Here is a 26,419-nt window from a genome sequence, read left to right on the forward strand (position 1 = left end):
GATGATCATGATTAGTGATAGTGGTATGGCATTATTAAATTAGCAAAACAAGTTTCATTGTGTTTGTGATTTTTTATGTTCTACATTTCTTGTTCAGAGGGGAAAATGCTACTGTTTAAAGATTGCTTATTTATCCCAAAGGGATTTTGTTTTATTCTTTTTGTCATACTTCAGAAATGGAGTTCATCCATGCATCCGGAATCTTAAAAGCTCAGTGAAGGGTTCTGAATTTTGATTTAAAAGTGATCTGTGTAGGTAGTTTCACACTATTATATAAAATACTGTGTTAGAAATGAGAAATTGTGGATAGTAATAGAAATTAGAATTCTAATATGTTTAGAAGATACTTTTGAGGGAGCAGGAGTTTGCCTTGGCCAAAAATGGGGGGGGGGAATAGAGAAATTAAATAAATAAATGAGCATACTATTAGGATAATACAACAAGACTTCCTGCAAATGGTTAATTAAGTTAATTATTAATTAATTACCTTTCTTGCCACCTCTACACACATACACAGAATTGAGCAATCATAGCTCATCCTTAGCATATTGTACGCTTACAATAAAAGGCAGCATTACTGCAGGCATGTACATGTTAGCTGGAAGAAAATATGTTATAACTGCCCAAATTGCTGCCAAATATATACATCTTGATTCACGCTAATTATACGCTGATCACATGCTTGCATGAGCTTCATTAGTGACTAAACTAATTGGTTATTATGCATCACTTTTATATGTGCAGATGTATTGTAAATGCTTTTCTTCCATATCAAATGTGAGCTGGGCTGTAAAGAATACACAAGGATTATAAATTTGAGGAGGCAGAAGGATTTCATTTTGGTCACACATTCACCTTTCCTCAAAAAAATGTACTAGATCCTTCTTCTGCCACTTCCTTTATTCATGGAGTTTATGAATAAATACCCATGGCTTAATTTGGCATAACATAATCATGCTCTTATGCACAGAAACCACTTTTGCTATGGCTATGGCAAATGTAATATTGCCCATACCTTTGGGCAATTTTAGAATTCTCTATCTTAGAACACTTTGACAACAGATTGGTGCCTCGTGGTCAGTTATTCCATTTCCCATCTTTCTTTTCTTCACTGCTAATTCTTGAGCCGGCAGAAAACTAAAGCAGCATAATATTTGCTGCCCCATTGCTGATCCTTATAGCCACTGTTCTGGCTTGCTGCCAACAGAGATGTCCTAACTTGGCAAAATGTAGGGGTGGGCTAGGATTCGATATCTGGTAAGATACATCATGATAAAATTGATTTTCCAGACTGCTGCACCTCTGTGTTTGCAGAGCTGTGGAGTTTGGAACACTCTTTGACTTCTTTCCTTTCCCTTCTCTGTCGCTCTCCTCCTGCTGCAAGGTTCCCTCTCCAGCTCGTATTTGTCAGCAACAGGAATAACTACCCTAAGCTAAATAAGAGAGCACAACACATCTGCTGCCAACTTCTGCCCCCAAGTGTGTACATATACATGCAAAGAACATTGACAATGTTCTAGAGGGGTCTTCTTTGCAATTCTGCATAACTTCTTTCTTTCCTACACAATTGAGGAGAAAGATAAAAAGGCAAGAAGTGTTTTTTGCTCAACCCACAGCTGGATATTTTGGTTAATAGGACTAGCAATAATGACTGTGCCTCTATTGCCTCATAGCCAACTGTAGCTTTGAAATCAAACCAAAGAAGAAAAACACATGCACAGCCACACACTACATCTGATGAAGTATGAAGGGAGAGGACAGATTGCAAGCTCTGTCTGTCTTTACAGAGGACCAAAGAAAATGTGCCCTGTCATGTCATACTAAAGGTTTCCCCATTCCAGTTCAATTGGGAAGGGGAGAAAATTTGCATGACACTGCGTATTGCTTTACTACTCAACTCCTCCAGGCACAATTGTCTACTTGGAGACAGCAGATTTAGTGCTGTTTTGGAATGTCAAAGTTTTCACAGTAACATCTCTTATCAAAACAACCCAGCTGTCAATTTATTGGTCACAGTACAGTAAAGTGGAAGAGCCAGTTCTCTCAAAACTTAGCTTTTGAGAAAGATGGGTCTCCCAACATTTTCAGTGCTGCTCTCCCAGACATTGATAACCTGTTTGGCCAGATGCATGCAACTTCCCAATATTGCTGAGATGAGCAGCTCTGTCCTGGTTTTCTTCCCAGAGAGAGATGAAAAAGAACAGCAAGCTGAGGGAAGTGCCCTGAACTCCGGGGTTGAAGTTGCCAACGTGGCCCCAGTCTGTTCCCAACCCCTTTGGGTCACTTCACTGCATAGCAGACAAAATAGTCACTAGAACACATCAGAGTTATACAAATTGAAACTGCCATAGGTTACTGGTATTTAAATGGTTGTACAGAACACCTGTTAGTCTGTGGCTATACCAGATAAGGAACGTGCAATGTTTGCATTAGTGAGTGGTAGTTATCCAGATAACAGTAGCTTTTCTTTTCTTAATTAGTTAATGAAAGCAGCAGTAAGTCCACTTCATATATCGACTGATTAAGTGGAATGCACTTTGCTACCCATTTTAGAGCTTAATTAGACTGTTTCATGTACTTTATTGCCTACTGAGCAAATACACTCTACAAATGTCAATGGTTTAGTATTGCTTACATTTGCATAAGAAGATGTGAATGAAATGGCCCTTTTTATGTTTAAAAATTACATTTCCTCTTGACTGAGGCTTAAACATAGCTGCATGTATTTGGTTTGGAGGCAAGTATAGCCCAAGAAAGTTACAAAAGTCAAACAGAAAAAGGTGTTGAGAATGGCATGGTTAGCAAATTTTAAACAAATTTGAGTTATGTTTTCTTTTCAAGTAAATCACTGTTATTTCAAAGAAGTAGAATGTAGGTAGGTAGGTAATGTATTTGGGGCTCCCAATGTTGGGAGTGCATAACACCATTTTTGCAGAACCTTCATTAGGTGCTAAGTGATTTCCAGGTCCAATGTAAGGTGCTGCTGTTCTATAAAACCCTTCATGGTTTGGCACCTGGTTACTGCAGGACTGCCTTCTCCAGTCAGCTTCAGCCCAACTGATTAGCTTTTCCAGGGAGAAACTACTGAAAATCCCACATTTTGAGGAACTATGAAGGGCTGAGGCAAAGAGGTTGCTTTTCTGTTGCAGTGCCAATGTTGTGGAAAAGCCTCCCTGTGGAGATCAGGCTGGCCCCATTTGCTGGTCTTTTGAAAGCTCTTGAAAACCAAGCTGTTTGAGATACCCTTCCCCTAATTTAATGTTTTCAGTTTCTTTATTCTTTTTTCTTTATATTGTGGCCTTGCTGTTGCATTTTTATTTTTTGTATTTGGTATGTTTCATATTTTTTCTATATAAGCCAACATGCTGATGCTAGGGAGAGTGGAAGGCAAAAGGAAGAGGGGCCGACCAAGGGCAAGATGGATGGATGATATTCTAGAGGTGACGGACTCGTCCCTGGGGGAGCTGGGGGTGTTGACGACCGACAGGAAGCTCTGGCGTGGGCTGGTCCATGAAGTCACGAAGAGTCGGAAGCGACTAAACGAATAAACAACACAAGCCAACAAGAGTTGTTTTGATTGTGTCACCAGAGAAATATATTAAACAAATTCAAATAGCTAGATTAAGAAAACACAAAATTTAAGGAACTCAAGTTTAGAAAAGGGTTTTGATTTTTTTTGTTTTGCTTTATTTTTATAAATCTGGGGTACTTTTCAACCTTTATACCATTCATAGTGATGTTAAATAAATACATTATGGCAATATATGCTTTTTAAAAAATTTGTTACCTTCTTGAATGAAGGTATTGGTTTTTTGTTGTTGTTGTTTTCTTTCAGTCCTTCCAGTAGGATATCTATGGGACCTCAAAAGCCATAAGAATAAAAACACTGATTTTCATAAAAGATTAGGAAAGACTCCATTGAATGTTGCAATGTTGCAAACTCCAGCATGAATCTAAATAAACTGGAGCATGGATGTGGAACACCAATAGTATATTTTTAGTATTTTTTTTCCTAGTATGTTTGAAGTCATCTATTGACAAAGGACTAAAATGGTAGCATAACTGCCCCAAAATAATGATTTTTGAATAAAAATTACCTACTAAAAAAGCAATGAACCAATAATAAATGTATATATTCAGTGATTCCTCATGATACATTCCTCTAAAACTCTAGTTTATTATGTTTTTTCAGACGGTTGAGGAGATTGAAGGTGTCCTAGGGCGGGATCTGTACCCAAATTTGGCTGAAGAAAGGTCTCGATGGGAGAAGGAACTGGCAGGCTTGAGGGAAGAGAATGAAAGCTTGACGGCAATGCTGTGCAGCAAGGAAGAAGAATTAAACAGAACTAAGGCCACAATGAATGCTATCCGAGAAGAACGAGACAGATTACGCAGAAGGGTGAGGTTTCTTGGATTGACATCTAATTTTGTGAGAAAAACGAACTTGCAACAATAAAGAACTGCTCCATCTCTCTCACTCACTTGTCCTTCCTTCCTTCCTTCCTTCCCTGCCACAAGCTGGAGGGGGGGGAATAATTTGGCTGACTCTCCTCTGCCTGTTGCTAGGTTGCCAGTAAAAGGTAACTACATAAATTAATCCTGATCTGTTCAACTGGAGAATTCTTAACCCTTCCATAAAGGCCTTCTCCCTTCATCTCAGCTCTAGGAAATATAAAGGGAGGTGCTTTGGATTGTCCTTCCCCAAATTCAAAAATATACAATTCAGCAAAATCTTGTGAGCTCCTAGAAACACAAGGTGTAGCAGTGCAGTCTGGTACCTGGGAAACTTTTAATTAGAAATTCTGTTTTGAATTCAAAATGAAGCCAAATCTATAGATAAAAATAAGACTACAGGAAGGCATTAATCACACATAGAATTCCAGATAAAAATAATTAAGAGTGTCAAACTAAACTATGCATATTATTTGCTTGAATAAGATCTTAGGTTTCAGCATGTGTTTTAGAATTAATTGCAGAGAGGATGGTTTAAAACAGAACATCTGATCTGCCTTTGGATAGTGTTAGGGTCTTCAAGTTTAATAGAATATACAGGATAACAAAACACTAGCATCTTTGGGGAGACTGACTGGTGCTTTCCCCAATTAAGCAGACAGTTCTGCCTTCAATGATGTGGGTCTAGTCAACAAATTAAAAATGATCTGCCAGCTGAACTCATCTTCCTAGCAATCCGGTGATGTTGACTAGATTTCTGCAGTTATGCCATTGTATATAAAAGATTATATGGAAGAGACTTCTGAGACTGCAAAAGATTAATTCTGCCTTCCTAGTGTTAGCGTAGGGTTGCATCAGGTTTCATTGATATTTTGAGGATTGTACTTCAATCGTATGTGGGGCAGGACTTTTTGGAAGCAGGATATATAATATCTGTAGTATATGTTGAATGTATTGAACATCTTTATACATACATACAACTATATACTACTTCTCACTGTAGGTTCATTGTTCAGATAAATGGTTTGGGAATTAATGTCAATATACTTTTATGATTTTCCTTCTCAACTGAGGAGCCTGCACTAAAAATACTAATTTCTGAATGCATTTCTTATGCTTTCCTTATTCTCTCATTTGGTATTTTCAAGTATCTGCTATTCTGCTGTACAAATAATCTCACTATCAAAACTCAGCACAATTTAATGTGTCTTTCAGCCCCAGAAACATATTGCATATCTAATCAGGTGGGTAGTGTAATTAGATCAGTAGAGCAGAAACCTTTTAAAAGTGCATAGATCAGGAGTATGCAATTGTTTGCAAGTTGTTCTGTTGTCAGTGCACTAAAGCAGCAATTCTGAGTTGAAAGGGCCCAATCAGTCCATCACACAAAACATGTAAAACAAAAAAGCAGAAACTTAGGCTAGTCATTGCATTTTTATTACAAACAAGTTAAAGATCAGGTTTGAAGCTGGACTTTCCATGGTCCCCAATTTTAGAAAAAAGGGCTTATGTACCATCCATGGCTGCCAGCCTGAGTTCCTTTCTCTACCATCTGACACTGAAGGCTTTTTAAAACATCTTCCCTTGCCTTCATGTCTTCCAGGTGTTTTAGTCCTAACATAGCTGGAGAGTATTAAATTGTAAAAGATAGGCTTAAAGTACCAGAAGGTCCTCAATTTTTCCTGGTTGCTTTATTCCATTCTCTAGCTTCCAGATGTTGCTCATCTATTAGTTCATCTTAGCAGTCAAATATTGCTGTTTTCAGATATCCTGTATTAATATGTATCATTAATTGCAAAATTCATTTTTATTTCTTCCAATTTTCTTATAATCTGCTTTGTGAGGGTTTTTGTCATTGAAAAGTGAATTATGGGGTTGTGAGTTTTTTTAGTTTTAACAAAAACAGTTCAGTGATAATGGAATGCATTTTATTTATCACATAGAAGAATTCAAGAATTCTATTCAAATCTGTACTTCTGCTATTCAAGGACCTTAGATTATCCTTAAGATCTAGCCTAATGCTAATGTTCATACCAGTAGACATGATGTAAAATGTGTGAAATTGGTCTATCCAGAAAAGGGAAGCTTGGCAAATTATGTTTTTATCTAGATGTGAAGCAATCGACTGGTGTTTTGTGCCAACAGTTGAGACAGTTTAGATCTAATTGCAAGGCTGGAAAGTACACATATGTTTTTCTGAGATTCAGCTTTCAAGCCTTCCCCCCCCCCCCACAAAAAATTCCTTTTTTTCCCAGTGGCTCATCAGTGTTTCTTTTTTTGTCCTGAGCTGAATAAACAGCAACAGCTGGTCTTAATAGGATAAATTGTCTTCCGTTTACCTAGGAATGAATTGCAGTTGGTTTTTTAACACGAGTTTATTCACTAGAGCAGCTGCCTGCCATTGGAAGAAAGCAAGGGGAGAAATGACCAGATAGAAATGAGAAAGAAACTAACCAAATGATACACATGTTTTGAACTATGACGTGTTTTTAAATAATTTGCAAAGGCTTCAGTCACTGCATTATATTTGAATCAGAGGAGCCAGGTAGAAGAAGGACCTTTTCATTATTTCTCTGATGCTCTGGGTGGGGGGGAGTGCATACACACACACACACTTACATAGACACATAACTTTGGTACAACTGCTTAGCGTACTGCAGAAGAATGCCATTAGCTGGTGAAAAGACTGGGCCAACCTTCCTGCACCATCTTCTGCAGTGTGATAACACTCCTGTGTTTGGCAAAGAGGTGTACCAGGATAGCTTTCCATGCTAGCCCAACTGTGATGGCTCTTCTTGAAGCCAACCACACAAATGATAAATGGGCTGCTGAGGAGCATCTCAGTACTTGGGGGAAGGGCTGGCAGGAGCATGGAAAAAATAAATTCCAGGGAGAAGTATCTGTAGCAGTTCCTGCCACAGGTCTGAATGTAGTTCATGGGCTATAGGGTGCCTGTCCCTGGTCTGTCTAATCAAATATCCTACTTCCTGTAGTGGCTACCCATATACAACTTCTCTTCAAAAACTGATACTCGATAACATTTTATCTCTGTATAGGAAGGTTCCATGTATTTATTCTATTTGATGATCATTGACAGATCTTTATTCTGTGAATGCAACTAAATCCATCTTAAACCCCAGCCCTCATCACATCTTATGGCGATTAAATATGTAAAATAATATTTTGATCCCACTGTGCTTTTGTTCAGGTTAAATCCTATCTTGCACCTATTGGCCTCCACCCTTGAACAGAGATAGTTTCACTCAGTTTGGAGTATTGGTGGAGAAGTAGAAGTAACATGGTTCTTTTTTCTTATATTGTTAACCCTTAACTTTAGGCCCATGACACAACAGCTGAAATATATGTTCCAGATCATTAAATGCAGAATTTTTATTCTTCCTTTCTTTCTGCATTCAGATTGATTGAAAATTAGGGAAGTCTTGTACACTAAACATATGCTAATTTGCTGAACAGTAAGTTTATTTCTCCCTGGAGGAATCTGTCTGTTACAAATGTCCATGTCAGGCATATGATGTAATGGTGAGCACTAGGGAGCTCATTTGCATTTGTAATACAGACTATAGCTGCCACACAAATAAATGTTTTCCTTGACCTACTAAATATTTTATACATGCAACCCTAACCAAGAGGAACTTCATATTATTTCCCTAGGGGATGAGAAAGAAACCCTTGCTTAAATTTAGTTTTTATTCTGTACAGATTAAATTGGGTAGATAAAGGAAGTTGAAGCTGAGCAAATCAATAAAGCTGTTACTTTAGGCCAGTGTCTGTAATCAAATGAACTGCTCTCAGTAGGGTTTTGTTGGCTTGTTAGAGATTTAATTAATTTAGGTATTTAATGCATTCAGTTAACAGATTGTTCTGCTTTTGAGTACAATAACTAAGAAATGACATGTACCTCTTCAAGGTCATTAGTAAATGAGGTAATTACTTATTTCTGTAGGGTGCCCATAATGTAGCTTTACTTCTTTACAGAGTAGCCATATAAAAAGAGGGCAGTCAGGTTATTAGAGTTGTTTGCTACAGTATCTTTAAAAACCTCTTGTATTGAAATGTGCATATTACATAGTAATCCTGTGTTACATCTTTGTAAATAGCAGTGCTCAAATATATTAATGGTATATTTTTATGAATGTCTACACCATACTTAAATAAAAAATTTCCAGGCTGATTCATGTATATCTATGTAGATCCTATTCGTCTATAAGCCTATGGAAATATGTGGGCAATTTCTAAACGGATCTGTGTTTACTTTGATCTGCCATGTTGTTGTTGTTTATTCGTTTAGTCGCTTCCGACTCTTCGTGACTTCATGGACCAGCCCACGCCAGAGCTTCCTGTCGGTCGTCAACACCCCCAGCTCCCCCAGGGACGAGTCCGTCACCTCTAGAATATCATCCATCCATCTTGCCCTTGGTCGGCCCCTCTTCCTTTTGCCTTCCACTCTCCCTAGCATCAGCATCTTCTCCAGGGTGTCCTGTCTTCTCATTATGTGGCCAAAGTATTTCAGTTTTGCCTTTAATATCATTCCCTCAAGTGAGCAGTCTGGCTTTATTTCCTGGAGGATGGACTGGTTGGATCTTCTTGCAGTCCAAGGCACTCTCAGAATTTTCCTCCAACACCACAGTTCAAAAGCATCTATCTTCCTTCGCTCAGCCTTCCTTATGGTCCAGCTCTCGCAGCCATATGTTACTACAGGGAACACCATTGCTTTAACTATGCGGACCTTTGTTGTCAGTGTGATGTCTCTGCTCTTAACTATTTTATCGAGATTTGTCATTGCTCTTCTTCCAAGGATTAAGCGTCTTCTGATTTCCTGACTGCAGTCAGCATCTGCAGTAATCTTTGAACCTAGGAATACAAAGTCTTTCACTGCTTCTACATTTTCTCCCTCTATTTGCCAGTTATCAATCAAGCTGGTTGCCATAATCTTGGTTTTTTTGAGGTTTAGCTGCAAACCAGCTTTTGCACTTTCTTCTTTCACCTTCATCATAAGGCTCCTCAGTTCCTCTTCACTTTCAGCCATCAAAGTGGTATCATCTGCATATCTGAGATTGTTAATGTTTCTTCCAGCAATTTTAACTCCAGCCTTGGATTCCTCAAGGCCAGCTTGTCGCATGATGTGTTCTGCATACAAGTTGAATAGGTAGGGTGAGAGTATACAGCCCTGCCGTACTCCTTTCCCAATCTTAAACCAGTCTGTTGTTCCGTGGTCTGTTCTTACTGTTGCTACTTGGTCGTTATACAGATTCTTCAGGAGGCATACAAGATGACTTGGTATCCCCATACCACTAAGAACTTGCCACAATTTGTTATGGTCCACACAGTCAAAGGCTTTAGAATAGTCAATAAAACAGAAATAGATGTTTTTCTGAAACTCCCTGGCTTTTTCCATTATCCAGTGGATATTGGCAATTTGGTCTCTAGTTCCTCTGCCTTTTCTAAACCCAGCTTGTACGTCTGGCAATTCTCGCTCCATGAACTGCTGAAGTCTACCTTGCAGGATCTTGAGCATTACCTTACTGGCATGTGAAATGAGTGCCACTGTTCGATAGTTTGAACATTCTTTAGTGTTTCCCTTTTTTGGTATGGGGATATAAGTTGATTTTTTCCAGTCTGATGGCCATTCTTGTGTTTTCCAAATTTGCTGGCATATAGCATGCATTACCTTGACAGCATCATCTTGCAAGATTTTGAACAGTTCAGCTGGGATGCCGTCGTCTCCTGTTGCCTTGTTATTAGCAATGCTTCTTAAGGCCCACTCAACCTCACTCTTCAGGATGTCTGGCTCTAGCTCACTGACCACACTGTCAAAGCTATCCCCGATATTGTTATCCTTCCTATACAGGTCTTCTGTATATTCTTGCCACCTTTTCTTGATCTCTTCTTCTTCTGTTAGGTCCTTGCCATCTTTGTTTTTGATCATACCCATTTTGGCCTGGAATTTACCTCCAATGTTTCTAATTTTCTGGAAGAGGTCTCTTGTCCTTCCTATTCTATTGTCTTCTTCCACTTCCGCGCATTGCTTGTTTAAAAATAATTCCTTATCTCTTCTGGCTAACCTCTGGAATTTTGCATTGAATTGGGCATATCTCCCCCTATCACTGTTGCCTTTTGCTTTCCTTCTTTCTTGGGCTACCTCTAGTGTCTCAGCAGACAGCCATTTTGCCTTCTTGGTTTTCTCTTTCTTTGGGATGTATTTTGTTGCCGCCTCCTGAACAATGCTGCCAACTTCTGTCCAGAGTTCTTCCGGGACCCTATCTACTAAGTCCAGTCCCTTAAATCTATTCTTCACCTCCACTGCATATTCCTTAGGAATATTAGTGAGCTCATATCTAGCTGATCTGTGGGTCTTCCCTAATCTCTTGAGTCTGATCCTAAATTGTGCAAGAAGAAGTTCGTGATCTGAACTACAGTCAGCTCCAGGTCTTGTTTTTACCGACTGTACAGATGTCCGCCACCTTTGGCTGCAAAGGATGTAATCAATCTGATTTCGGTGTTGTCCATCTGGTGAAGTCCATGTATAAAGCCGTCTCTTAGGTTGTTGGAAGAGAGTGTTTGTTATGCAGAGTGAATTGTCTTGGCAAAATTCTATCAGCCTGTGTCCTGCTTCGTTTTGTTCTCCCAGGCCATACTTACCTGTAATTCGAGGTGTCATTTGACTGCCCACCTTAGCATTCCAGTCTCCTGTGATGAAAATAACATCTCTTTTAGGCGTGTTGTCCAGTAGGTGCTGCAGATCCTCATAGAACTGCTCTACTTCAGGTTCTTCAGCATTTGTGGTTGGGGCGTGTATTTGGATCACTGTGATGTTAGATGGCTTGCCCTGAATTCGAATTGAGATCATTCTATCATTTTTTGGGTTGTATCCAAGCACTGCTTTAGCCACTTTACTATTAATTATGAAGGCTACTCCATTTCTTCTGTGGTCCTCTTGTCCGCAGTAGTAGATCTGGTGGTCATTTGATGTGAAGTGGCCCATTCCAGTCCATTTCAGTTCACTGACGCCCAGAATGTCTATCTTTAATCTTGACATCTCACCAATAACCACATCCAATTTGCCCTGGCTCATAGATCTTACATTCCAGGTTCCGATGGTGTGTTGATCCTTAGAACATCGGATTCGCCGTTCACCACCAGCACCGTCGGCCGCTAGCCGTCCTTTCGGCTTTGAGCTAGCTGCGTCATCACGTCTGGGGCTAGTTGAGCTCATCCTCTGTTCCTCCCCAGTAGCATTTTGACCATCTTCCGACCTGGGGGTCTCATCTTCTGATGGTATACCGACATATCTCTGGTTGTACTGATCCATTTAGTTTTCACGGCAAGAATACTGGGGTGGGTTGCCATTACCTTCCCCAGGGATCGCATTTAGTCTGACCTCTCTGTCATGACCTTCCCGTCTTGGGTGGCCCTTCACGGTTTAGCTCATGGCATCATTGAGGTGCTCAAGCTCCAGCACCACGACAAGGTAACGATCCTTTGCTGAAGGATCTGCCATGTATATTTGTAAATACACAGTATCACTTTAAGATTATCTTGGGTAAATAAACATATTGAACATCTGTTTTAGACCAAAGGTACAACTGCTGAGAGAGAAAATAGTCCATTTTACTTTTAAGAAAAATAAAAGCCCTGAAAACCAAAAAAAGTAAACAGGATCAAGAAAGCATACCTAACATACCAGCTCTTTTCTCATCTAGGGAACTAGAAACAATATTCACCAACTCGCTAATGTGTTATGTGTCTCCATGTTATGACCCTGAAGTATCAACAATTGTATGTTAATTGTACTGTTGTCTTGATTATTATTGTCATGACCAACTGATTTCTCCTTTGTATTGTAAGTTTACCATCATTTGTTCTTCAGTATATATCAAATTATATTCTGTGTTAGCATATGGTTGTTTACCATGTATTAGAGCCAATTTGGTGTAGTAGTTAAAGCACTGGCTCTAGAAACCGGGAGACTCTGAGTTCTAGTCCTGTCTTAGGCAGGAAGCTAGCTCGGTGACCATGTGCCAGTCACTCTCTCTCATCCCTAGGGAGAAAGCAATGGCAACTCACTTCCGAAAATCTTGCCAAGAAAAATGCAGGGACTTGTCCAGGCAGTTGCCAAGAATCATCCATGAACGGATTAAAAAAAAATTACCATGTACTATATACCCCTAAAGAGTGTCAAGCTATAGGAGGTTGCGTGCCCCTTTTCTTGATTATTAGCATTTGATGGTAAGAGTGTTCAGTTATTACTTTGAGTCAAGGGAGATGTATAATGCATATAATTATGCAGCCATAAGATAGAAAAATATGACATGTTAAGGTATGCCACCAAACAAGTATCTCTGAGAGATTTCCAGGACACAACTTATTTCCTGAAAATCAGTTCAGACAAAATTTCAGTAATATTGGATAAACAATGGAAAAGTCTGGCCCAATCAGTTGTGTAATACAAAATAAGGTAATGTATAATACAGCAGCTCTTACCAGTGGATGGTCCAGGTAGAAATGCACCTTTAGATGGCCTATTTCTAAGGTGCATATGAGAAGGAGACCTCTTGATAGATATTTGTATGTCAGCAGCAGGAGAAAGAATACAAAGAACAGTATGCTCTGTTGCAGCCAGTTCAGTAGAGATTTGCCAGATGTAATTTGGAAGTATTAAAAGACCTGGGTAAGCAAGCTGGTCTAGGGAACAGAATTTCTAGATTTTTTTTTTCTGATTGCTTTGTGAAGTGCCTAAGTAAATAGTTTCCCATTTAAGTTATTGTTAAAATAAATTGTGTGGCAAATCACTGGGGCAAGCATCAGTTACACATTAAAGCTTAACTTTTTGTTTGTTTGTTTGTTTTAAGACTTGGATTGATACTTTATGTGATTTTATTTGAAAACTGCATGGACCAAAGACCACCATATCTGCTAGCCACTATGTAAGAATTATACATAGGATGGATGGATGGATGGATGGATGGATGGATGGAAGGAAGAAAATCTAGCTACTATACTGAGGGAATACTGTATGGCACTATGATTTTTACTAAATTCCAACATAATCTTGATTCTAAATGTAGCAAAGACAAGGCTGAATTGAAACTTGGTATCTTTTTTTACCTTGCAGACTTTGTCTGTGATTGGGAGTATATCCCTCTACAGTAGTTCTGATCATAACTGAAGCATTTTAAGTTGAGGATTGAAGGTTTAATAACCCTAGCCCACATGAGTGTCTTATTCTTCGAGGTAGCTCACTTATGAAGCATGTGTCCCATGTGAATAAATCAATCCCAGGAAGTGTATTGACTTAAAATTCAAAAACATTACTTCCATTTCTAAATATGTACAGAAACTGTTGAATATTAATAATAATAAAATAAATAAATAAATACTCAACACTAAAATTACTGTTCAGTTTAATTAGTGTCACTTTATTAAAAAGGAGTGAGAAGTAGCAGTAACCATATACTTAAATAATATGGCTGCTTAGTTTCCTCAGACAATTTTGTAAACCATTCGTTGCTACTGCTGGCTTACCATTGAAATTGCTGATTAAAACCTAGTGAAGCAAATCATTTGTTAGAAACTAACGGTCATTATAATTTGTATATTTTAATGAGAATTGTAAAATACATGACCTAAAGCTATGTATTAACACTATATAAATGTAAAAGTAAATGTAAATTTTTTATTAAATCTGTATTGATAGCCCAGTAATTTTTCTAGATTTTTGACAAATATGTAAGCTTAACCTTTAAAATTAGGTTTTTGAGAGATTATCTGTCTCATTATGAGCTGTTTTGTTCTATTTTAGCCAATTATTATGCATTTTCCAATATAAATTCCTGTAGGATTGTAGTTCTTTAGAGAGCATCTCAGCTCAAAAAAGCTATCTTGTCAGGCCTCCTTCTGCACTGCTCCTAAATCATGGATTGCTTGTCCTTTTTCAGAGCTAAGATTGGTCTCCAAACAGTCTGTGTGTAAAACTGTTGGATCAGTATCCTTTTATTTCTTAAGTGTTGTTATACACTGTGTGGTATTACTCATAAAAAACCCTCTCTTGATCATTTTGCTAAAATGGAGCCAAGATACTATATAACTTCATAATTGACCAAATCCATCTGAGAGAAAGCCCTAGAGGTTGTGTAACCTTTTACATTTAAAGACTACTTTATCCTTAGTGTTCCAACTTTTCCATACTAATTATCATCAGAGGTTCTGATTTCTGTATTTTTAAGGTACTGAATCTTGTATCAGTGTAATTATTTTCCTCCACTAAATTCAGTTTCTAACAAAACAGGAATATGGGGAAAACCCAAAATATTAATATAATTTTTGGAATTTAACGTTTTTTACAGCCTTGAATGAAATATTCTTTACCCATTTTACAAGTTCAAATACTGAATTGTACTGAGATGAAGCCACACTCCTTGTGTGCTTCCCTCTCCAAAGATCTGACTCTGGAATATTTTGAAAAGTCAAATAAATTCCTATATATTCCCTCAGCTTGACACTAAAGTAAAATTCAAATATTTAAATCTGATGTGTTTGCAAAAAGATGTAAAAAGTTCTGTCTGACTAGGTTACTGAAACTCAATTTGTTGTCTCTGGTAAGAGGAGTTATTTGGTATTCTAGTGCCAATATAATATAACTCTCTCCTTCCATATGGCAAAAGTAGCTTCTGAATTTAAAGATCATGCACTGAGCTTCCCATAAGAGAACATCAAAGGTAAATTTCATCTTGGATCACCCCATCAGAAAGGGGAGAATTACATCATGTTCAAAACTGTAACTAGCATTAGTTAAACTGGAGCAGAATTGTATATGTGTTTCTTTCATTTTGTAATTCCCCCATTGTGCTGAGTTCAAGGCTACAGTTATTGCTACCAATCAGTAAGTAGAAAGACAGTTTTCACAAAGACTGGATATCAAAGAGGCATTTCTCACCAGGCTTGTGTCTGAAGTTATATTCAGTCATTCTAGAAGCTAAAAATGCTATTTCCTTCCCATTAACAATGAAGTGATCTCAGTGTCCCCCAATAAACTGACATTTTATGTATTTTTCAATGTTTTAGGGAATATAGACATCATATCCAATACATTTGATTTCACAACATTAAATTTTAAAGTCCTTTTAAAACCTGTCACTGGTTTCATTGATGCAGTTGACACGGAAGATGAACCATTTTTGCTTTAAGATATTCCTTGCTTTCAGATAGTTTGGCACTGTTCATCAGACTTCTTTCAGTAGCTCGCCTAATAACTTTAGTGGAACTAATTTCTTACCGTGTTTAAAATGGTTTACCACCCTTATTTTTGTTTTTTTCAGTGAAGTGCAGTTCATAAAACTTCCATGAAAACTGATGAGATACCCTGAATTTAACCCTCCATATCTTCTACCAGTTCAATTTACCTTTGTCTTTTTTTCTGGTCATGCTGCCAAGCAAAACACCAAATTAAAGCCCCCATTTATGTCCCCCCCCTTAATAATGCCTCTGGGGTGTGGCATTCTGGGAAATAAAACTAAAAATGATGTTCGGAGTAGGCACTTTGTGCTACTTGTGCTACATGCTACTTCCCATTTAATTTGGCCAGTTTTTAAGAAAACCTTCAAAAAATTAAACCTGGTTAGGCATGGAACCTGATGAGTGTCAAGAGAACAGTGACACTCAGAGGTGCCACCTTAGGAAGTCAGACCATAGCAACTATTTGAAGTGGTGCACAGATGAAAAGGCATTCTTAGATCCATAGCAGATGCCATGTGACTTTCATGATATTTCCTGTCAAGTGCAGAAAATTACTGACAACCTAGGAGGGATTGATTATCAATTTTTTGTTTGTTTAAATGTATTGGCCACTCATCTCTAGTGGAATGGATGCCCTGATACACAGTAGTTCTGTACAATTTCTGTAGAACTGCATATGCAAGTTGTATAGACATAGCATAGATTGGGAATTGATTTCATATGGAGGTATCAGTTTTCTTAATCAGTACCTCCATCTGATACGTTTTGTGTCATAAACCCATCAGCTATCACATAAATCCAGATTGCAGTGTAATACAAAGAAATTTTCCTACAGATATGCTTAGAATATATTACTGATACCTATTTCATAAAGTCATAATGAACATCCTGAATTGTCCCTAGAAGTATTTGACTATATGTGGCACTGTCACTAAAACCAAATGTAATGTTTGCAATTGTTCATGCCCAGTGGAAAACACACTGCAATAAAAAAGGCTTAGCACAAACTTTTATGCATAATGCTCTAACCTTAAAGTTGGAATGGTTTCACTAAGGTTATTTTCCTAAATATTTTTAACAATAAATAAACTGATCTCTCCTCTGCAGTTACCCATTTGTCTGAAAATATTTTTTCTTTTCAGATTCTTTTTTAGGTTGGAAACGTAATATTCACAGTGCCCTCTCTCATTCCTCAGTTAAGTTGGCATTGATAACTTACACTCATTTTTGAAGCTCTATTTTTTTAATCTGTTCAATCATGTCCAATTCTTGGAGACTGCCTGGACAAGTCCCTGCAGTTTTCTTGACAAGGTTTTTCAGAAGTGGTTTGCCATTGCCGCCTTCCTAGGGCTGAGAGAAAGTGACTGGCCCAAGGTCACCCAGCTGGCTTTGTGCCTAAGGCAGGACTAGAATGCACAGTCTCCCAGTTTCTAGTCTGGTGCCTCAACCACTACACCAAATTCTAAAGTTCTTTACACAACACAAATTTCAGTTCAAAATTCTAAGTAGTTGTAATTCAGCACTACCTCAGGTATAATGAGAAGTCTGATTTCAAAGCAATAATGCAGATGAAGAGTGCCAAATTCTGTTTTTCTTACTATGTATCTGCCTTAGATCTTAATACCAGAAGGTTTACATTAGGGCTGTGCCCACTTTGAAAGTATTTGTAAGAAGTGTTTCAGAACTTGCAAAAGCAGAGCATCTCTTTGCCTTTCAATAAAGCACCACATCCTTTTCTTTTTTTTAATTTCTGGATGAGCCTGAAAAAAAAGATGTGGCTGCTTTAATGAATAGCAGACAGGTGTTGTGTGTATGAGTTCTGAAATGCTTCTTCCAAATCATTTGCGAAGTATTCATCGCCCAGGCATCTGCTGAGACAGATAGATAAACACATAATGCATTTCTGATTAGGCTGCCTAAAACCAAGAGAAGTCTACAAAGCTCAAATGGAGAGCTATGGAACGCACTTCTTTGGAGTTGGTCTTCACCCTCCACTCCTTTCACATTTAGGAAAGGTGTCAAGACCTTCATCTTCAGCCAAGTCTTTTGAGATAGATCCTGGATTTTGTTTTGCTTTTACTCTGAGCTACCTTGAATGCTCAGTAGTTAGAAAGATACGTTGAGATTAAAATATATATACTAAAATAAGAATCCTTTTAAGGTGTTGTTTTAAAAACTGATAATTAGTCCACTGTCTTGGTAACAGATTAATTGAACATACTTGGATGATCTTTCTCAACTTCATAAGCTATAATCTAAGAACCCAGGAAGAAGCATGAATCAAGCTTGCTCCTCCCAATTCATTATTGACAAATTAGATAGATAGATAGATAGAAAGAATTATTAATCTTCCCTTTCCCTACCTTGAGTGCTGGATTCCTGACTTCTTTAGCCAGAACTCAGAAGTTATATCCTAACAGAAACTTTTATGCAATCTTAGTTAACACAATTAAAAAACTATGTGAAAGGAATAAGGGAAGAGCACTACAGCTTAATGGTTTGTTTCCAGATTCAAAAACCATGATTCATGAAAGATGATGAGAACAGTTCATAAAGGGATTATTTTGGATACCAGTCCATCCTAGTAACCACAGCATATCTTGTAACAGTGAATCATATATTAATTTTGTTTATTTAATCTTTTCTGCTTAAGCTTTGTTACCTTATGTCTAGATCTGACTTTTTCTAGAACAGACTTGACCTTTCAAGAATTGCTTTTTTGGGAATCATCTGTATCTATATTTGTTTTAAATCCACATTCATCTTAGAACTTCCTTAAATGTTTTGCATCCTTGCTTTTTGTCTACTCTGCTGACACTGGTTGACTACAGTCCAGTTTTAATCATCTCTGAATTTTCACTTTCCCTAATTCCCCAGTTGTCAGGGCAGCCTTGCTCCAAATAAAACGTGGACTCACTTAAAGGGTTTAAGGATTTCTGGGTTTATTGAAACAGAATGCATGCGGAGAAAAAGACGGGAATGCGGGTGTGGTATCAGGGTCTCCCGTTTATACCCCGGTGGCAGACCTTGTTCTCCTCCACCCCCTATTGTCCCCCAAGCCAGGTCCGGATGGGTGATTAGCGTTGGTATGGGTCTGACGATGGGTGATTCGGGCAATCTCCGACGTTCCCCTTTGTCTCCTTGTCTTCGTCCGGTGCAGGTGCGTCCCCCGGGGTAATGGGTGGGAGTTCTCCCGATCTGTTAATGGTTTCCAGATCCTGTCCGAGGTGCAGTTCATTTGTCCTGTTGATTTATTTATGGGTTTGGGTGCTTAAGGGATGATGTGTGTGTTTAAAGGATAATGGTTATCCCTTCCTCTTTCCTGATGTGCATGTTCCCTGTTGTGATGCACTTATGCCTTGCAACGGGGAACATGACACCAGTGCAGTGACTTACCTTTTGCCAGTGAAAAATTGACCTTTTCATTCATTACTTCCTAGAGAGAAATCTAAAGTAATATATAGGGTTGAGTTTTCTTATATACCTTTCTTTATACCTGGAGAAGAAAATTAGTAAAACAGGTTGCATTGTCATTTTAAATGAATTTGTCTTTCCAGTTACTTCATTTGTTCGTGAAAATAAGAGGTTATTTGGATTATGGCCAGGTATAATGTTTTAATAAATTTGGAGCTCTATGGTCCACTGTTTTCTTTGTTGTTTTCATCAGAGTTATGTTTCAAAAAAAAAAAAAACCTTATTTGATTCTGTGCAAAAGCTCTGTAGGACAGTAATTCCATGTCATGCTGGTTTTTTTTCCAAATACACTTTTTATGTTTCTTGCAAAATAGCCATTGAATGCATCTTCAGTATATGCTTTCCCTACAGACAGAGATAGTTTTAAAATTATTATTATGTTTGGTAAAATTACATAAAAGTAGGTATCCCTTTTTGGTAGCAAGAGTCAAGGAAAAGCTTTTGAATCAAAAATATTGAAGGTTTGTTTTTAAAATCAGTTATTCCAACTTGAAGCAGAACTGGGTTTCTCTAACTTTACGTTATCAAAACAAGTTAAAGACAGTAATGATACAGTACTGGCTTACATAATTATACTTTTGCAGGTCAGAGAACTGCAGACACGATTACAGAGTGTCCAGGCAACCGGCCCATCAAGTCCAGGTCGTCTCACTTCTGCAAACCGTCCCATTAATCCTAGCACTGGAGAACTGAGCACAAGCAGCAGCAGTAATGACATTCCCATTGCCAAGGTGAGTCCTAGGACATTGCTGCTCTCTTGAGCTACTGTACCACAACTGTCCTGAACTATCAGGAGAGATAACTTTGTAAGTTATCTCAGCCTCATTCAGTCATAACCCACATATGCATTTTAACATAGGGTTTCTGAAGATAGTATCTATGTGAAAAGGGGAATTTTAGAAGATATTGTAAAGGTATGCAACAGCTACATGGATCCCATAAAAACTCATTTTTGTGGTTGGTTCCCCATCCTACCTCAACTGTTTCTAGATTGCAGAGAGAGTAAAGCTTTCAAAGACAAGGTCTGAATCTTCAGCATCTGACCGTCCTGTCCTGGGATCAGAAATCAGCAGCATAGGAGTAAGTGTAATATTCACACAAAGTGCATATTTAGCTACCTTAGTTGACAGTCATGATCAAGATGGTGTGAAAGAGAAATAAAAGCAGCTCTCATCTTAGACCAAGTAAGTTCCCTTTGGTTTTAAATTTTGTCAGTTAAGGATTCATGCTTTTGATACTTCTCCTCTGAAGTATGAAAGCAAAACTAATTTTCATCCTTCAGGATAAAGATAGCCAATCCATTAATAATGTATAAAATCTACAAATTGATGCATTTCGGTTTTGCAGTATCTACAGTCAGAGTTGCATTTCCTACCGCTGTGTCTAGAGATGGCAAACATCCTAACAGAGTGCCTTTAAAATACATATTCAGAGATTATGCTTCTTATGTGGCTCTGTTGCAAGTTATATGATGAATGGTAGAGAAAAAATCTGATAGTAAAGTAAACACCACTGTATGAACTAAGTTTGGAGACTTGGTCATCTCCCCATCAACATTTCCTCTTCTTTGTATGTTGATAGAATTAACTGGCAAATAATTCTTAACAGCATTCAGTTTCCCTAGACTCAATTGAATAGAATTGGCAAAATTAGTATACCAGCTTCGTGTAATGGTCTATCATTTCTTAAGAGGTGATAGAATTATTAGGCATGCACTTAATTACATAACTATCGGAGCATGAGAAACAGATATCCCTTCTGTGTTTTTTTTCCCCATGTACTTCGTACTTTAATACGTTTCTTACTCTCTTCTCTTTGTGCTTGCTCATTCACTATGGAAGTTGCAGGCTAATCCAGCCATGACCTGAACATCTAAAGCAGATTCACACTGATGTTTTTGTTAGCTTCTTTTGTTCATTACTTTTAGCTTGAAGGAAAAAAATCAAAAGAAATTTAATTTCTAGAAAAACATTGCTATGCTTACATTTCTCCCCCACCCCTTGTTATTCCAGTATGATCACGTCTGAGCTGTGGCTCAGTCGCCAGAAGATAAAATTATGATAGTGACTATTCCTGTTATTTATACAACAAGGTACAAAATGATACCTGAATAATAGATCCATTCATAATGGATTTCTCAACACCTGTGTACAGGTATCCAGTAGTGTGGCAGAACACCTGGCGCATTCTCTTCAAGACTGCTCCAATATCCAAGAGATTTTCCAAACACTCTACTCACATGGATCTGCTATCTCTGAAAGCAAAATTAGAGAATTTGAAGTAGAAACCGAGCGGTTAAACAGGTAAGATGACATAATCTCCAGAGCCACTTTTTTTGCAATAGATTTTAACTTTAATTCAGAGGTGAGCTACATGAAAATGGGCCTTCCCCATTTGGGGGCCAAGTCATGGAAAACATTTCTGAGTTTTACCTGACATCTGCATCTTTTTGGCTCTACACAAAGACTTGGCTCTAAACAAAGACAAATCATTTTGATTTGTGTGGATTATGCTTATGCCAGCTGCATAGCAATCTGGAAATATATGATGACAAAAAGATGGCATTAATCTAAATTATTATCTTCCTTTCAATGAGATAATTTAGTCATCAGTATTAGGTCATGAAGTGATTTGTTAGGATTACTGTATTATTCTGTAAGTCATAACAACAGATGATGTCTCCTGAGAAATGTGGTATGAAATCTCTAAGACTGATTTGGGTAGATCAGAGTGAGAGAAGAAATAAGCAGCAGTTGCCAAGTCAGACCACTGTGTGAGAGGATTGCACTCCACAGCCTCTTAGAAATTCATAAGAATACACACCCCCAATTGTTTATGGTACTGAAGAAGCACCTGCTACAAAAAGGTAAAGCGTAGTAGTAAGCAAAATGCTATGCCAGCAGCTAAGGCTGCCGCTAATGACCATTCCAATTGGAATCATTTTCTCCATTCTGGCTACAGCGGCAGAGCCTTCGTCCAGTTAAATGCCCCCTTTGAGAATGGTCCAAGGGCAGAGTAGGTGGTTCACATCAGTTTTCCCCAACTTGGTTGTCTATATAAGCCGTAGAACTACTAAGGCTGTGTAGGATGGCAGCAAGCACTTCGTGAAAACTAAGAGGATTTTCTTTTCCACAGTCGCATTGAGCACTTAAAATCTCAGAATGATTTATTGACAATAACTCTGGAAGAGTGTAAGAGCAATGCTGAAAGGATGAGCATGTTGGTTGGAAAATATGAATCCAATGCCACAGCCCTCAGGCTGGCATTGCAATACAGGTATGACAATGGAGAATATATGAAAAAAAAATAAACAAATTGATACATGTTCTTGTATTGTTTGATTTACTGTAAAAAGTTGAAGGACTGCACTGGAGTATTGTGTTTTCTCTTTATTTTACTCACTTTCTTGCCTTCTGGCATTACTATTAATATTTTCTACTTAACAGGTGAGTTTACAGAGATAACAGTAGGTAGAAAATTTTCCATTTCAAGGCCAGGGGCTAGGAGTACCCATTTAGCATCACAAAATGATAGGATTGGTGGGACCTTAGAAATCTTCTAGTCTAACCCCCTGCCAAGGGCAGGAATTCTCAGACCATTCCAGACAAATGGCTACCAACCTTGGTTTGAAAACTGTCAGTGATGGAGAACACACAACTCCAGGGGGCAAGGTGTTCCACTGTTTAATAGCTCTCACAGTTGGGAAATTACTTCTTTTTTCGAGTTTGGATCTTTCTCTGCAAGGCTTTGATGGATTGTCAGTTCATATTGATATTGGTGCTAGAGGAAAGTGGAGCATATTTGTATTTAATATTTCTTTGGTTCAACTTACACATTAAGTCTCCTACAGGTTATTTCCACATTAGGGCTTAACAAAGTATCTGAATGTTATTTTTAAGAACAATTCAGTAAAGCAAACGATGTTTATCAAGCTATAATGCTAATAAAAGCAATCCATGTTTGTTATTAGGCATGCTAAAAACCAAAAATGTTTTTGGCAGTGAAAGTGCCTTCAGGAAGGTTCTTTACTGGCTATTCAAGCTATTCCTTGTTGAAACCAAGCAAGATCTAATAGAAGAAGCACTTCAAGGAAAGATTTTCTGCCCCTCTAATGCTTATTCATCCAATTCAACTGTCCCGTATTTTGCCATGGAACATCTGATGTGCGGTAGGAAATGTGGAGAGAAAAATCACCTGACTCGGTTTCATCTAAAATACTGAGTTCTATACTAAAAGTAGATTTCCAGAAGTGTTATGGTGATAACAACTTCTTATGAAACCTAGGAAAATTATTCTGTAATTTCATAACACCCACAGTTAAAGACTTCTGTTCTACAATCAAAATTTTATTGTGAATTTTACATTCATGCAGTCCTCCTCATATTATTTACATTCATCATTCAAACTGTTATTTGGGAAAGTAGGGACTACCAGTGATCACCATACTTACACAGCAAGAAGATGCTAGTTTCCCACCCAACAGAGAAGAATCGTATAGTTGCAGACATATTTTGCCTTTTCTTTAAGTACATTAATTTTCCCCACCAAATATGCATAGACTCTGTCTCTTCATCTTCTCAGTGAACAGTGCATTGAAGCCTATGAGCTGTTGCTAGCATTGGCTGAAAGTGAACAGTCTCTCATTCTTGGACAGTTCAGAGCTGCAGGTGTTGGGTCTGTTGGTAAGTATTTATTGAGTCACTTTCCCTCTAATTTCCATGTTGTACTTTATTTGCTATCCATTACCCTTAAAGAGTAGATTACAGTAGTGAATTATCTCATAGCTATCTGTACGTTTGTTCAATATCAACAGCCAAGAACAATTTTGACAAATGATTGAACTGGAAGCTAAACAAATAATGCAAGAAATAAATCACAGTAAAAAAAAAAAAGCACTTTGAACATATAATTTTATGTTGATAAAAGGCTATTAAGTGGAAATCTATAAATAGGTATATCAACAATTGAGTGAAGCAGTTTATATATTTTATATATGTGATTTAAAAAATGCTATTTTTCATCCAATTTGCTTCCCAAAATTAAATACCCACTGGACTATAATGGAGCATGGAAACAGTATGCTTGAAGATTTAATTCATTTTTATTTCTTTTGATAGCTTTTGTCAATACTGTTTTGTATTTTGTAAGAAATAAGAATACAATTTTTAAAAAACTCAGTTGTACAGCAGCAAGAATAGCCAGGATGTTTGTATGAAAATATCCCAAGTATATATTAGCATGATTCTTCTATTATTTGAATACAAGATAATAAAACAGTTTGAAAGCTTCAAAGTTCTTTGGAGAAATATTTTATGACTTTGGCTTCTTAAAGCTGTTGCTCTAATGTAGATTTTAAAATAAATATGTTGCTTTCTAAAGGAAAATGTTTTCAATTTAGAAGAAAAGACTCATACTGGAACTCTCCACAGTGACTGTGAATAATTAATTCCAACATGCTAAAACAAAGGACAGAAATTCATTTATCTTGAAACACTGGAATCAGATGATCATTTGATCTTTAAAAGCTTCCATATTATATGTTGGTGACTGTTGAGATGCCGATGTAACAAATTAAATCTTCAAACATATTGTTTCCATGCTCCACCTTTAATTTTGGGAATCAAATTGGATGATAGATAGCATTTTTTAAATCACTAATCACATACATAAAATATATAACCTGCTTCACTCAGTTGTTGATATGTCTGATAAGTCTATTAGATTTCTACCTAGTAGTCCTATGTCAACATAGTCAATAAAAAAAAAAATATGTATAATACATCATGCCTAGAAAAGCATACATACTGCCAATAATAATCCCCTAAAAAACAAGTTTACCTAACTTAATAGCTCAGCATCTGGGGGGAAAGCCAAATTTTTAACACCTTAAATAAGGGCATTGGGGTGGGGTCTGTGCAAATCTTGGAGGGTAAGCACTTCCATAGCTCAGGTACACAACAGAGAACTCTTCCTAGGGCCTATCAGATGTCATTGTTTAATTGAAGGGACCTGGAGCAAGCCCACTCTATCAGAACACGTGGGACAAGCAGTAATTTTTGGAATCAGGTGATCCACAAACAATCCAGCCCTGTGCCAGAAAGTGTGGTGGATTTCAGCAGTGCTGTTGGTTCTCAGGAAGGAGGGAGCACATTCCAAGGTGGTGGAGGAGATAAGAGGAGGCACAGTCGGGGAGGCAGTGGTGGGGAAACGAAGAGGTTCAGGATAGTCCTGCCCTAGAGCTCTCCCAGGTTATTTCCCCTTAGGTTAGGTAGAGTAACTTTAGTCTGGCAAGATTCTGTCTATATGGTGTGAGCCAATAGAGAACTGGAGTTTGAATGGACTGACTCTTTGTTGTTCTTGGGCTGGAACAGAAAGAGCTTTGTAGGTGATGACAAACACCTTGAATTGCACCTGGAATTTTACTGTGAGTCATTGCAACTCATGCAGTAGTGGTGCTACATGGGGATACCAAGGTGTTCCCATAATTACTCATCCACCACATACTGGATCAGTTGCAGTTTCCAAATGGTCTTCAGGGAGAGCCCTATGTAGAGTGCTTCACAACAGTTCAGATGGGAGGTGACCAAAGCATAAATGACCATGCCTTAGGAGTCCTAGGCTTCTCAACCTAGTAATGGGTGCAACTGATGTACAAGGTGTGATTTGCAAACACCCTCCAAGTCACATGTGCCAGCTGCTTTTCATCCTGGACTCAAGAGCCTAAGAGGATCCCCAAGTTCTTTATTAGTTCTGTCTGGGGCAGTGTAACCCCATCCAGAACCAGTGATGGAAAATCCTCACATTCACTCGGTCTTGCTAGGGTTGAGTCAAAGCCTGTCATTCCCTACCCAGATCCCTATAACCTCCAGGCACTGGGAAAGAATCTTGACAGTATCACATGGCAGCCCAGGGCAAAATGATAGCTGAGTATCATTAGCATACTGATGGTACTTAACCTGTGCTGGTAAGTGACCTCACCCAGCATCTTCATGTAGATGTTAAATAGGAGTGGGGAGAGGGTAGAGCCATTTGAGACTCCATAAGGCAGGGGGTTAGGGCTAGACCTCTCCACATTACCAGAAGCACTGATTGGGACATACTCTCATTATGGGGTCTGTAAAAGCCATTCCAAAACCTTTATCTTCCTTTCCTGAAAGTCCTTCATAGTGGATTTGGAGGTATGTTTCATACTGTTGTCTTGCTGAAATATGCAAACTGACGCATTCAGCTTCAGTTTTTT

At 38.1% G+C, this 26,419-nt stretch overlaps 1 protein-coding gene across 1 annotated transcript in view; it reads left to right on the forward strand.

The window, feature by feature from the left end:
• The window catches only part of LOC134491526 (colorectal mutant cancer protein), a 157,136-nt gene that overhangs the window by 103,352 nt on the left and 27,365 nt on the right, over positions 1 to 26,419 (forward strand). The window contains exons 6-11 of the mRNA XM_063295337.1: positions 4,193 to 4,399; positions 19,764 to 19,910; positions 20,170 to 20,259; positions 21,334 to 21,482; positions 22,315 to 22,455; positions 23,761 to 23,861. Of these exons, the coding sequence (XP_063151407.1) occupies positions 4,193 to 4,399; positions 19,764 to 19,910; positions 20,170 to 20,259; positions 21,334 to 21,482; positions 22,315 to 22,455; positions 23,761 to 23,861 (835 nt within the window). The remainder of the gene's footprint in view (positions 1 to 4,192; positions 4,400 to 19,763; positions 19,911 to 20,169; positions 20,260 to 21,333; positions 21,483 to 22,314; positions 22,456 to 23,760; positions 23,862 to 26,419) is intronic.

This window comes from Candoia aspera, chromosome 2, assembly GCF_035149785.1.
Source record: "Candoia aspera isolate rCanAsp1 chromosome 2, rCanAsp1.hap2, whole genome shotgun sequence".
Lineage (NCBI taxonomy): Eukaryota > Metazoa > Chordata > Lepidosauria > Squamata > Boidae > Candoia > Candoia aspera.